General features: G+C 42.8%; 1 protein-coding gene across 11 annotated transcripts in view; it reads left to right on the top strand.

The window, feature by feature from the left end:
* The window catches only part of DOCK10 (dedicator of cytokinesis 10), a 273,034-nt gene that overhangs the window by 88,973 nt on the left and 171,732 nt on the right, over positions 1 to 12,329 (top strand). For 2 of the 11 annotated variants that reach the window (XM_043577996.1, XM_043577999.1), the window contains exon 1: positions 11,334 to 11,586. The exons of 4 other annotated variants lie outside the window; for them this stretch is intronic. In XM_043577996.1, the coding sequence (XP_043433931.1) occupies positions 11,362 to 11,586 (225 nt within the window). In that variant the 5' untranslated portion in view covers positions 11,334 to 11,361. Of the gene's footprint in view, positions 1 to 11,333; positions 11,587 to 12,329 lie in introns of those variants that run through there. 5 more of the 11 variants (XM_043578001.1, XM_043577992.1, XM_043577993.1 and 2 more) reach the window with 3 other exon arrangements.

Here is a 12,329-nt window from a genome sequence, read left to right as displayed (position 1 = left end):
GATCTTAAGAGAAACCTCCATTATCTGCCAGAAGGTCACTGGGCCTGAAAGCCATCACCAAGGAAATATTGAGGCTGAATAAGCTGCATTAGCATTGGGAACAGAAATTTTTTTTTTAATTTTTTTAAGTTTATTTATTTTGAGAAAGAGAAAGAAAGAGAAGCAGGGAGGGGTGAAAGAGAGGGGGAGGGAGAGAATCTCAAGCAGGCTCTGCACTGAACTCAATGCGAGCTCAATCTCATGATCCATGAGATCATGACCCAAGCCAAAATCAAGAGTCAGATGCTTAACTGACTAAGCCACCAGGACTCCTCTGGACCAGGGGTTTTCAAGCAGGTGTGATTTTTCCCTCTTCCCCAAACCCTCCAGAGGCCATTTGACAATGTCTGAAGATGTCATTGGCTGTCACAGCAGGGTGGGGTGGAGGGGATACTGGTATCTAGTGGGCAGAGGCCAGGGATGCTTGTAAACATCCTGCAGTGCACAGGACAGCCCCCTACGGAAAGAATGATCTGGCCCAAATGTCAGTATGTCGAGTTTGAGAAAACCTGATTCGGATGATAACTGAGAAACAAGTATGGCCAGAGTTACAAAAGTCCAAGAGATGGCCAACAAAGAGGACACGAAGTCAAATTGAAGGACAAATGAGGCCCATCTTAGGCCCAGTTTTCAATGGCTGGTTTCACTCCAAGGTTTTCTCCTCGGTCCCCCAAAGTTCAGGATGATATAGCTAGTTGGTTCATTCTGCCTTATTGAGTATACATGAGGGAAAGAAACATTTGATTTTACAAATAAGACTTTAGTATAATGAACAATTTGCACTGGGAGGTGGGGTCCCACGGGTCACTGTTATATGATTTTCTGCCTAAGAAAACTATTAGGTGAACCAGCTTCTGAGTCATGGTTTCTCAAAGTGTAGTCCGTGGAGCATCCAGATGAGTCACCTGGAGGTTAGTTACAAAACCAGATTACCAGGCCCCCATCAGGCCTGCTGAGATCCTAGATAAGATCCAGGAATCCATATTTTTTAGCAACCTCCCCACGTGATTCATGCACTCACAAGAGAACCTCTCCCTTCAGCTTCCTATAGTGGCAACTTTCAAAGCCCTAGTATTGCCCAGGCCTGATTCACGTCTCCATGCCTGTATGAAGTCTTTGGACACCTAGCTTCTGCCTTCTTGTATTTCCATAGAGTGTTTGATGTGTACCACTAGCTCTCATGAGGACTGTGGATGAGCACTCCGTCTTAACTCTCTCTACCACTGACACCTGGCATGGACCAGGACCTAGGAATTATCGACAAAAGATCAGAACCTCTCTGCATTTGCTGCCATTCTCATGAACCAGATTAAACAGATACCGGTGCCCCTGATAGGGTTGCCCAATCCTTGTTCGCCTGTGCCTCAGTCCTTCCCATGCACCCAACAAGAACAGATAGCAGAAGGCTAATTTGTCCTCTAATGTGGGACCTTGACCTATCACACATCAAAAGGTCAACAATTTACCACAGTGCACGTAGCTAAATAAGGGAAGTCCAACAATTAATTCTCTGAAAAACAGAAAGAAGCTCCTGACGGAAAAGCCAAGACCCTTCCATTATTCTCCCATTTCTACCTTGCAAGGCATTAAACACTTAAAATAAAGTATGCTGTTAGCTTTGTCTCCTCCTGGCAGAGGCCCTAGAAGATATGAATGCATTAAGATGCCATTAAAGAAATGGCTTGTGTGCAGACTGGTTGCCGAGATACCCTAGGCCGTCTGTAGGACCCACCAGCAAGCCTCGTTAGTCTGAATATTTTGTTGCACATATGCTCAGGGTTTGGCATTTACATGACAATGCTTCCTTATCAAAATTGCTTAGGTAAAAATGCTTCATTGCCCTCCCTTTATAAAGACACATCCTTCTGCAGTAAAAAGACCACCAGGAGAATAAAATACATGCAATGCCAATGTCATATAAATTAACCAATTTTTCCATCAGAGCTCAAAAGGTTTGAAAGACCTTGGCCTCTCCATAAAACTTGTGTACAATGTGATTTTCAGGGTAATTATTAAACCGTGGCTGACATTCATAGTGAAAGCAAGGTAATTAGCAATTGGAGTGACTACAGGAGGCCAGTTTTGGGTGCTTGTTTTATTTTAAGTGAAATAACTCTGGGGTGTAGTTAACTTTGCCAGCAGTGGGAAGGTCCCATGGGATCCGAGCCAGCCAGCAGAGACAACGCCCGTCTCTGGGGGAAAATGGCTATTGGGCAATAGTCCATATGATCAAAGATAATAGCATCGATTCAGAGTCCCTCAACTCCCATCTTCTGGGAGGCTATTGAATGTTTTCATCTGATCGTTTGTAAAAGAAATCATCTGCCTCAACCCGGAATGCCTTTCAGTCTTCTTTAAAAGATGGAAGAATTGGGGCGCCTGGGTGGCGCAGTCGGTTGAGCGTCCGACTTCAGCCAGGTCACGATCTTGCGGTCCTTGAGTTCGAGCCCCGTGTCGGGCTCTGGGCTGATGGCTCAGAGCCGGGAGCCTGTTTCCGATTCTGTGTCTCCCTCTCTCTCTGCCCTTCCCCCGTTCATGCTCTGTCTCTCTCTGTCCCCAAAATAAATAAACGTTGAAAAAAAATTTAAAAAAAAAAAAAAAAGATGGAAGAATCATTGTCCAGTAGAAACTATGTTGACTTGGGTTGATTATTTTTTAATGGAAGAAGAACATGAGGTGAATAATTAGCTGCCTGGCTTTTTAAAGAGCGTTAACCATCCAGCTGTATATATTTGTGTGAAACACAAGCCGAGAACACCATATAACAGCTGTGTACGTTTGCTGTTGTTATCTTCAGGTTGTTATGCTCTGGCTTTGAGCACGATGGCAGGGAATCTGAATTAAAGCATGGTCTCCATAAGAACGAATGCTTGCTTCTTAGGGGTTCTCCACTTTGCAACAGACCAAGCTAACGCTGAAGTCTTGAAGCCTTTCCCCAAAATTTCAAGGTGAATGATAAATAACTAACTACCCATCAGGAAATTGAGAAAAGGGCAAACATTAAATCCAGTGTTCCTCATTTCCTGTATAATGTATTAAGAGTTTTGGGTGAGATATATAAATATCTCCAGGCTATAGTGTTTCTTCCCTGGAGAAGTTGGTGACCAACGTTAAGTCCGCCATAGAAAAGAAAAAAGCTATCACCGCTTCACTGATTGCCATTAGATTCTAAGATGGGCTCATGAGACTCTGTAAGGAATGAATGTTTTCCTCCCTTTCACTCCCACATCAAATCCTGATTAAGTGGGAAACTTTGCCTCCTAGGACCCATTTAAATTCAGTAATATAACAATATCATTACCACTTGATACATGTTTGAAGGGCTATGAACGGAGATGTGAAGCTGAAAGTCATCAGAAGAATTAAAATTGAGAAGTCTAAAAGTAAATCAAATTTTGGACCACAGACCTGAGAACACAGCCTTGAAGTTCTTTTGCATATGGTAGATGGAAGGCAATTTAGAAAGTTGAGAAGACACAGAGATAAAGGGGGAAATGCCTAAATTGTTTCTACTTTGCTACAGGGAGCGGAAGTTAGGGGATAGGAAAAACTATTGTATTCTACAGACAGAGCCCACTGAAAGCTCTACACTTAGAAATAAGAGGCTTTGTTGTGTTCATTTAAGCCCCTCAAGGCTCTCTCAAGGTAACTGAGCTGTTCAGTCCCCACCTTTGCAGCAGGAAGTAATGAACTTCAGTAAAGAACCCTGCTGCCAGGGTCGCTCAGGAGCGACCACAGAGAAGGAGGAAGTAGCTACTTGTGCTTTACTTCCTTCAAACGAGGTGGACGGTGGTGAGCTGAACCCAGAGGTGCAACCCTTCTTTGTCCTACGTGAGCGAAGCCCGGCAGCACAGAAACCTGCAGGCAAAGGGGAAAATTGATTGGAAGTGAAAGAGAAAACATGAAAGGAGTTAGGCAAATATCCTCTAACAAAGCAGGAGTAATCACGGCAGATGCTGAAAAATTCAGCGGTGGAATAAATTGGAATAGAGAGATGGACCCAAGAGGCAACGTGGAGACAGGTGGAAATGCACGGGAAACTGCTCTTATCGTGGGTTCGAACCAGGCTTTGCGAATTCACGCATGGCATCGTGTGTAGCTGTCCAAGACTTAACCATCAAGGTTCCAGTTACTCTGCAGTACTAACGGTAGTTTCGGGGTAATTTTTATCAAGTTGGTGCAGATGCAGTGTCCGTGAAACCCAAGTTTCTGCCCTCTGGATTCTTAGATTCAGTGAGGATATCATTTGCCCATCATGCAGCGTATTCAAATGTTGTGAAAACGGAGTTAAACATTTTAAAGATGACCTCATAGCTTGTTGCCTTAGCTCATCGCCTTTCTTTTGTGTGTCTCTGTGTCTGATTACTTCTCCACCGGTTTTCTTCTTCCGGATTTGTCTCCTTAGTCCTGATGCCCCTCCCCACAGCTACCATTGTCTTTCTTACTCTTATTTCACTGCTAGTTTTTTTTTCCCCCAGGAAGTGATCCAAAAGCCATTATTTCTGTCGCCTCTCAATCATTTCTTAGCTCCATTGCACCCTGCATCTACACTGCTCAGTGGAGCTGACAGTCAAATGCCAAGTATTGTCCTCACCTAAACCTTCTTCTCAGTACATTCATGATGTTAAACTTATTTGTAAAAGATTAAGCACAGGGGCACCTGGGTGGCTCAGTAGGTTAAACATCCAGCTTCAGCTTGGGTCATGATCTCACGGTTCCTGAGTTTGAACCCGGCATCGGGTTCGCACAGAGCCTACTTGGGATTCTGTCTTTCCTTCTCTCTCTCTGCCCCTCCCCCTGCTTGCCTGCTCTCTCTCTCTCTCTCTCCCTCTCTCTCTCTCTTTCTCACAAAAATAAATAAATAAGCTTTAAAAAACAGAAGATTAAGCACAAAAACCAAGCTGTACTCCAAAATAAGACTGTATGGGAGACAGTTTTCCAAAGATGTTTTCCCAGGACTCTAAAGAGACCATGAGCCAGAGAATGCAGGCAGCCTCCAGACACTGACCATGACCCCTGGCTGACAGCAAGGAAATGGGGACCTCAGTCCTGCAACTGCAAGGAACTGAATTCTATCAATAACCTGAATGAGCCTGGAACCAGATTCTTCTCTAGCAGCTCCAGAAAGGGACACAGCCCTGCTGACATTTCGATTTCAACCTTGTGAGACTCCAAACAGAGAATCACATTGTACCATATTGCACCCAGATTTCTGACCCGCAGCAACTATGAGATAAATAAATGTGTGTCGATTTAAGCCACCAAATGTATGCTACGCTGTTACAGCGACAATAGAAAACTAATACAGATGAACAGATCTGTTTCTCAAATCTCTGATGTCTTACCATTCAAATTCCTGTTTCTTCTAAAGTATGGTTAATGTTTCCCATCTTAACTAACTTCTGAATATCCAGACTCTCATGTATTGAAAATTGCAAACTTCCTCTCTTTGGGCACCATGGAGCCAGACTTTTGTGCACGTATCTATACAAGAATTTGTGTGTTCGTGTATTTTGTGTGTATATGTATATGCATATATAGGTGTCTCTGTACATAAATACAACCTATGTAGACCTGATAAATACTAACCGTACTCAGTAACTGCTTATATATGCAGACATATAGGAATTATGTGTGTGTATATAAAATATAGTTTTTTGCTCAAGGCCAGGTACTACTATGTATTACTTCACAACAAACTTATAAGCTGTATACTCACAGCTCCACTGAATATATAAAAAACAGGCAGACAGAGGTCAAGTAACTTGCCGGAAGTTATCTGATCGATGGCTGAAGAGTATTCAAATATAGATCTGTCTGGACCCAAGACTGAAAGGTCTTTATTTTTCATCTGGCTTTTCTTTCACGCTGAATCTCTTTGGACATCCTAGGTCCTACATCCCCCTCTGCCCAGATGCCCTGTACCACCTTCCCTGAACTCCTTACCCCGTGCACCTGGGTGCACTGCCCTGGCAGTTTTCCCCCTTTATCTCTGTTTCTTCTCAACTTTCTAAATTGCCTTCCATCTACCATATGCAAAAGAACTTCAAGGTCTGTGGTCCAAAATTTGATTTACTTTTAGACTTCTCAATTTTAATTCTTCTGATGACTTTCAGCCTCACATCTCCCACACCGACTCTTTTGTGAGTTCCAGGCACACATACAGCATGGTGCTGGACATGTCTGCTTTCCTGTCTTCTTGACCAAAACTCCAATATGTCTACATCAGCATTAGTAGGAAAAGAAGTCCTCTCTCCTTAGTACCCTATGCCCCACAGTCATCCATCTTGATGGCAAACTCAGAAACCTGCTAGCGTCTTCAAACCTCCCTTCTGGTTGAGAGCACGGGCTCTGGAGCTGGATTGCTTTGGTTGAAATCCCATCCACGCTACATATTTCCTTTGGGACTTTGGAGCAATCGCTTAACCTCCCAGGACCCAAAGAGCTTCCTCTGTAAAAGCGGGGTGATGATAACAGTAATAATAATACCTAGCTCACAGGGTCACTGCATGGTTTGAAAAGGTACTATAAACTTAGATCAGCACCCAGCACCCAGTACTTGCTCAATAAGTTTCACCTACCATTCATTTTCCATTTAATTGCCACATCTTCGTTTATGATTTCAGTGAGATCTAGAATTATGTTTCTGTTGCCCAGTTTTCTACCCTCCACCATTCTGTGTGATCATCTGGATTAATACAAACTGCTACCAAATGAATCTTCCAAAGGCCTTATTTTCATTGTAATGCAGAAATCCTTCAGTGGTTTCCCATGGCTTTCTGGATACAACGGGAACTTCCTGATCTTGGCATTCAAAGCTTTCCATGAACTGGCCCCTTGCTTCTCTTTTCAGTTGTTCCTACCTCTCTTCTCCCACTGACCTTGGCTGCAGACAGGATGGACTTCCTACTTTTTTCTTAAACACACTGTTTAGGCCTGCTTGATAGCATTTGTAATAAGTAGTCATTACGCTTACTGTGTACGACACGATATGTTGACCCTGTTAAGTGTCACATCATTTATCCCCACCAAAACTCTTGGAGGTAGGTACTGGGCTATCCCTAGTATATGAGGGATGAGATGAGAAAACTGAGCCCTGGAGAGAGTGAATGACTGTCTGAAGTGTCTATGGTGACGAATCTGCGACCGTGGGATTTGAATCCAAGTTGATTCCAGACCCCATGATTGTAACCATTCTGTCTTATGCTTTCTTTATGCTACATTCCTCTTTCCTGGGGGATCCTTTACCCTTCTCCCACCTATCAACCAAAGTCTTCCTTAGGTTCTACCTTCACTATAAAGCTTTCCTAGATTCCTTCAAACTCTAGCGAACTCCTTGGTCAGGTTCAAGCTTCTTCGGGCTAGGAAGGGCCTGTTGTATTTCTCATGAAGCTGGCAGTTCCTTGAGTGTAGTACTTAATAAATTCTGATTATGAATTGGTACCAGATTGCTTTACTAATGAGCTTGACAGTGAGTCCTGGTGCTTGAGCCAACTGACCTCTGACTTCCCTTTATTCCTGTTTTTGCACTAGGTAGCCTTTTTTTTCACCCAACACATATCTGAACCAGTGGAAGTCCCCAGTGGTGCCATCCTATGGGACATCCCACTCCGTGCTACTGGATTTCCCCCTCCTTTGCAGTCACCCCAAGTTATGTCTATCTGACAACCTCATATGTGGCCCGGCAATGCCTCCTTCTGCCAGTACATAAGGGAGCTGCAATGAACAGCTAAGCAAGAGGAGAAATGAGTCATTCTCATTTTGCAGAAGTTGAGGAGTGGGAGGGACTCCAGGATAAAGAACTGTGGCGCCTGAAGAGGAATAGAGGAAAGACTGGATGCAAATATTGGAAAGAGAGGAAGTCACACAAGAGTTGCTCAATATTATTAAATGCTTCCTTACAAGACAACATTCCTACCTTCTAAAATCATGTGTTAGGGATATAGGCTACCATGGGTAAGAGGGTCCATGGATGGACTTCCAAGATTTGTGACCTCCAACCATGCATGCACCTTTCCTTCTTTTAATTTTTTTTAGTTTATTTATTTATTTTTTGAGAGAGTGAGAAAGAGAGAGCAAGGGAAGGGCAGAAATAGTAGGAGAGAGAGAATCCCAAGCAAGCTCCAAACTGTCAGCATAGAGCCCAGTGTGGGGCTCAAACTCATGAACAATGAGATCATGACCCGCGTTGAAATCCAGAGTTGGATGCTAAATTGACTGCACCACCCAGACACCCCCATGCATGCCCATTTTCTGAGTACTTACATCTTTCTATGAGTGAGTCTATAGTTTTTATTAGTTTCTCAAACGGGTCCATAAAAAAAAAGGGGGGGGTGGTAAAATGCTATTTTCAGATCTTAAAATAGAAACATAATCTTACCCCAGGAAATCAGGTGACCCAGAGGTGGACTCTGATAATGTCGTAAAAAGAAAAAAGTAAAAAAAAAAAAAAAAAGTTAAATCTGAAAATTCTCCATGTGCTATGATATGCCTGCTCATCTAACAGTTGCTGAAGAGTTACGTAGATGGTATAATCTGTTTAGAGCTAACGACATACAGTGAAATTGCTAAATATTCAGTGACCACAGATCAAAAGGGCTTCTGCTACATGGAATCTTTGTTTGCCTACTTAAGCCAGTTTTAAAGTAATGATACAGTTTACTTCCCCATTTTTTATTTTTATCGTCTCTTACTATGTTTCTCATAGTTCTTTAAAGAAGCTTCCTCAGTGCCCACACTTGGACAAGGAAGGATCAGCATCTCTCTTTCTCTATCAGTTTGCTGCACAACAAGGTAGAGATAAATGAGTTGCTCAAGTCCGAGGTATATGTATGTGCTTCACCCAAGTCCGGTTATTACTGGAGCAAAAGGAGTGGCCTGTGTCAGTAAAAAAGCAACTGCGATAAAGAGGAAGGCTCATTAAATAAGCAGATGGCTTCTATTTAGGCCATTGGTGTTTGGACGAGTCAGTTAAGTGAGAGTTTTCCTGAAGATCACCACCTTCGCTACAGAATCTAGAACCGTGTTTGCAAAAGGGGCTTCTCAGGGTCAGATGAGAATGTCTTATTCCAGTGTCTCTGTGCCCAAAACAAACAAACAAACAAACAAAAAGGTGGGCGGGGGGGGGGGGGAGCCACAGTTTTAAGTTGATGGTCAAAGAGTCTTTTCTGGGACCACTCACTTCTGGGTGGCCTCATGCAAGGCAGCCGTCCCGCACCTGGACTCTTAAACGTGTTGAGCACTAGAGAGAGAAGACAAGGCTCTGGAAACAAAAGCCTCGAGAACAACCACAGTGTGTTTGCTCGTCGTCCCCCGCTGCCCCAACACTCCCCCTTTCTGTCTGTGGCTGAATCCTATTTCCGGCTAGGGCAGGAGCAAAAGGTATCAGTGAGTCAGCAGCCTCGTTATTTTTCTTTCTTAAAGTTCAAAACTCTCAGAATACTGGGAACCCTTTGCAAAGAAATTACTCTCCCGGTTAAGTGTCGTATCTGTATCCGCAGTGCATGTCATATTGAACTCTGCACAGATGTGCCCTTGACAAATGCCTTTGGAACTGACCCTGTCTGTTATAAAAGCAGGCATAACGACTCTTCATAATGCTTCTCCCTCAGGACTCACCGCCTGGGAAGGTTGGCAGGGCTTGCTTCTGTCTTGGTGGTCATGGAGAGCAGACCTCAGTGGAAACATTCCTTCGACCATCTTTATAACCATCTTTATAATGTCTCACGGGCAAGCAGTGGTTTCATCAGACTGGCGGGCACCACTGGAGAGTAGGCTCATCCTGCAGTGAAGAAACAAAATCTTTTCGGATCCCATCTTTCAAGTGTCTAATCAATTAATTCCTAGTCCCATGGCCTTCAAATATTTCTTACCTCATGCACCTAGTAGACAAAATTTGCCTACACTCCATTGTCTCTGCGTGTGTATACGAATTCTGTTGTTCTTATCAATAGCTAGTATTTCAAAACACAATATACATGTGGGACAAGGTTCATTGTTAGGCATAATAAATGTGAGGCCCTCATTTATTCTTTCATTAAACTTAAGAGTTTCATACTGAGAAACTTCTGGATGCTGAGCTTTGTTGTCATCACTGAAGATACGGTGAATGAAAACAGACAAGGGGCTCAGTTAAGCGTCCGACTTCGTCTCAGGTCATGATCTCATGGCTCCTGAGTTGGAGCCCCGCGTCGGGCTCTGTGCCGACAGCTCAGAGCCTGGAGCCTCCTTTGGATTCTGTGTCTCCCTCTCTCTCTGCCCCTCCCCAACCTGTGCTCTGTGTGTGTGTGTGTATGTGTGTGTGTCTCTTTCTAAAAAATAAATAAACATTTAAAAAAGAAAACAGACAAAATTTCCACTCTCATGGAGCATAGAGTCGAGTGCAGGAAGAGAAATCATAAGCAAAATAAATAAGTACATTGTATGGTAGTGTCACAGGCTAGCAAGTGTCATGGAGAAGAATAAAACAGGAAGGAGAATTCAGGTGCTTTTGAAGGGAGAGTTGCATTTTAAATAACCCCAGAGAAAATACAGATTAGGGAATTAACTATTTAACAGTTTGTAACCATCTGACTGAGAATCAAGGTATCCTCGTCAATGTCTATCACATTACATAGCAGTCAAGTACAGTTTTTTTTTTTTTATTTTAACCTTTAATTCATTTTGAGAGACAGAGAGAGACAGAGTGCAACTGAGGGTGGGGCAGAGAGAGAGGGAGACACAGAATCTGAAGCAGGCTCCAGGCTCTGAGCTGTCAGCACAGACCCCGATGGGGGCGTCGAACTCACAGACCGTGAGATCATGACCTGTGCCGAAGTCAGGCACTTAACCGATTGAGCCACCCAGGCGCCCCTCAAGTACAGTTTCTTTATTTAGATAACCAATATCAGTAGAATTCTAAGTTCTCCTTGTGTCCTAAAGTGATCATCTTGGAAGACCACTAACTTAATCTACACTTACCTGCGCAACTGCTTGAAACAGACTTCTCAGATCCTAGGTATATTATGACCGTTTACCTTTGGGATCTAGCCAGGATGATGAAGTTCGGTGGCTGTTTAGGTGGCAGACGTGGAGGCCTACAGTCAATCAGCTCTTTGATCCAATCTTGATTTGGTTCCACAGTTGATTTTTACATCTTATGGTTTGTTTGGGTATGAGCAATTCTCTTAAATGCCCAAAGCCATTTTTGTGTCATTGTCTTACTTTAGACAAGGTGATTAGGGAGAATATACGCACAAAAGCTTACTTAACTCAACAGCTGGTAGTTACAGGAAGCGGTAACTTGGTTTTCTTTTCCTTTCTGTTGAGTTCTGTTAGTGTAGCATGAGCATTTCCCGTTTTACCAGAGAAGGAGGACTTGTTCGGCCTGGTGAAGCTTCAGAAGGAAGGTGTTTAACGAAATTGGTATTGTTAAATATTTCACGACTCGAGGAACAGGATACAATGAGCTTCCGAGGAAAGGTCTTTAAACGGGAGCCCAGTGAATTTCGGAAGAAGAGACGAACAGTGAGGAGAATAAATCAAGAAGAAATCCACAGATTTACCTCTGTAGGTATCCACATGTCAATGTTTGTTTTTCGTCTTTTCTTCAATACTTAAAAAAGAGAGATCGGTCCTGGGGTGGTGTTCTAACATAGGCTGTGGGCAAGGTCCCAGACAGAACAGAATATTCTCTTTGGCTCATGAATATCCTCTTTTACTTACATCACTATTTTTTAATTACTTGTATCATTGTTTTAAAACATATGGAGAGAGGATTGAAATAGCTAAACAATTACTAGAATATTTTCATTTTTAAGGAAAAGCCTACAATGACCTCCATTAAGACTTTGACCAATGACTTGTGTGGAATTGTGGGTTGTTTTTTTTTAATTACAGCTCTATTTTGATCACATATCACTCATTTGTTTTAAAATCCTGAGAACAGTCCAAATTATGAAAGAAAGTATAAATAAATATTTGATTAAATGAGCCAAGTAAGAAAGTAAAAAAAAAAAAAAAACTAATAGGTTTCAAGGGTTAAAACAGTTGGGTTTGTTTATGGCTAAAAATGTTTCTGCCTGATTATTGTTTGCAAAGAAAATGAGTGCTCTGGAAATGTGTACTTCTTATGGAATTCTAGATTTCTATCTGTAAGAGCTACCACTGTTGAATGTCAGAGCCTGTTGCTGGAGTGCATCTGTGACCCACATGGAACGCGGAAGGCCCACTTTGTATGATAAATGGCCACGGCACATGACCAGGCAGCTCTTTTTACAGAATGTTCTTTTATAAAGTAGTTCAGGGTTTGC

This window comes from Prionailurus bengalensis, chromosome C1 (assembly GCF_016509475.1).
Source record: "Prionailurus bengalensis isolate Pbe53 chromosome C1, Fcat_Pben_1.1_paternal_pri, whole genome shotgun sequence".
Classification (NCBI taxonomy): domain Eukaryota; kingdom Metazoa; phylum Chordata; class Mammalia; order Carnivora; family Felidae; genus Prionailurus; species Prionailurus bengalensis.
Note: the sequence above shows the minus strand (reverse complement) of the source record. Positions and strands in the feature narration are given on the sequence as shown.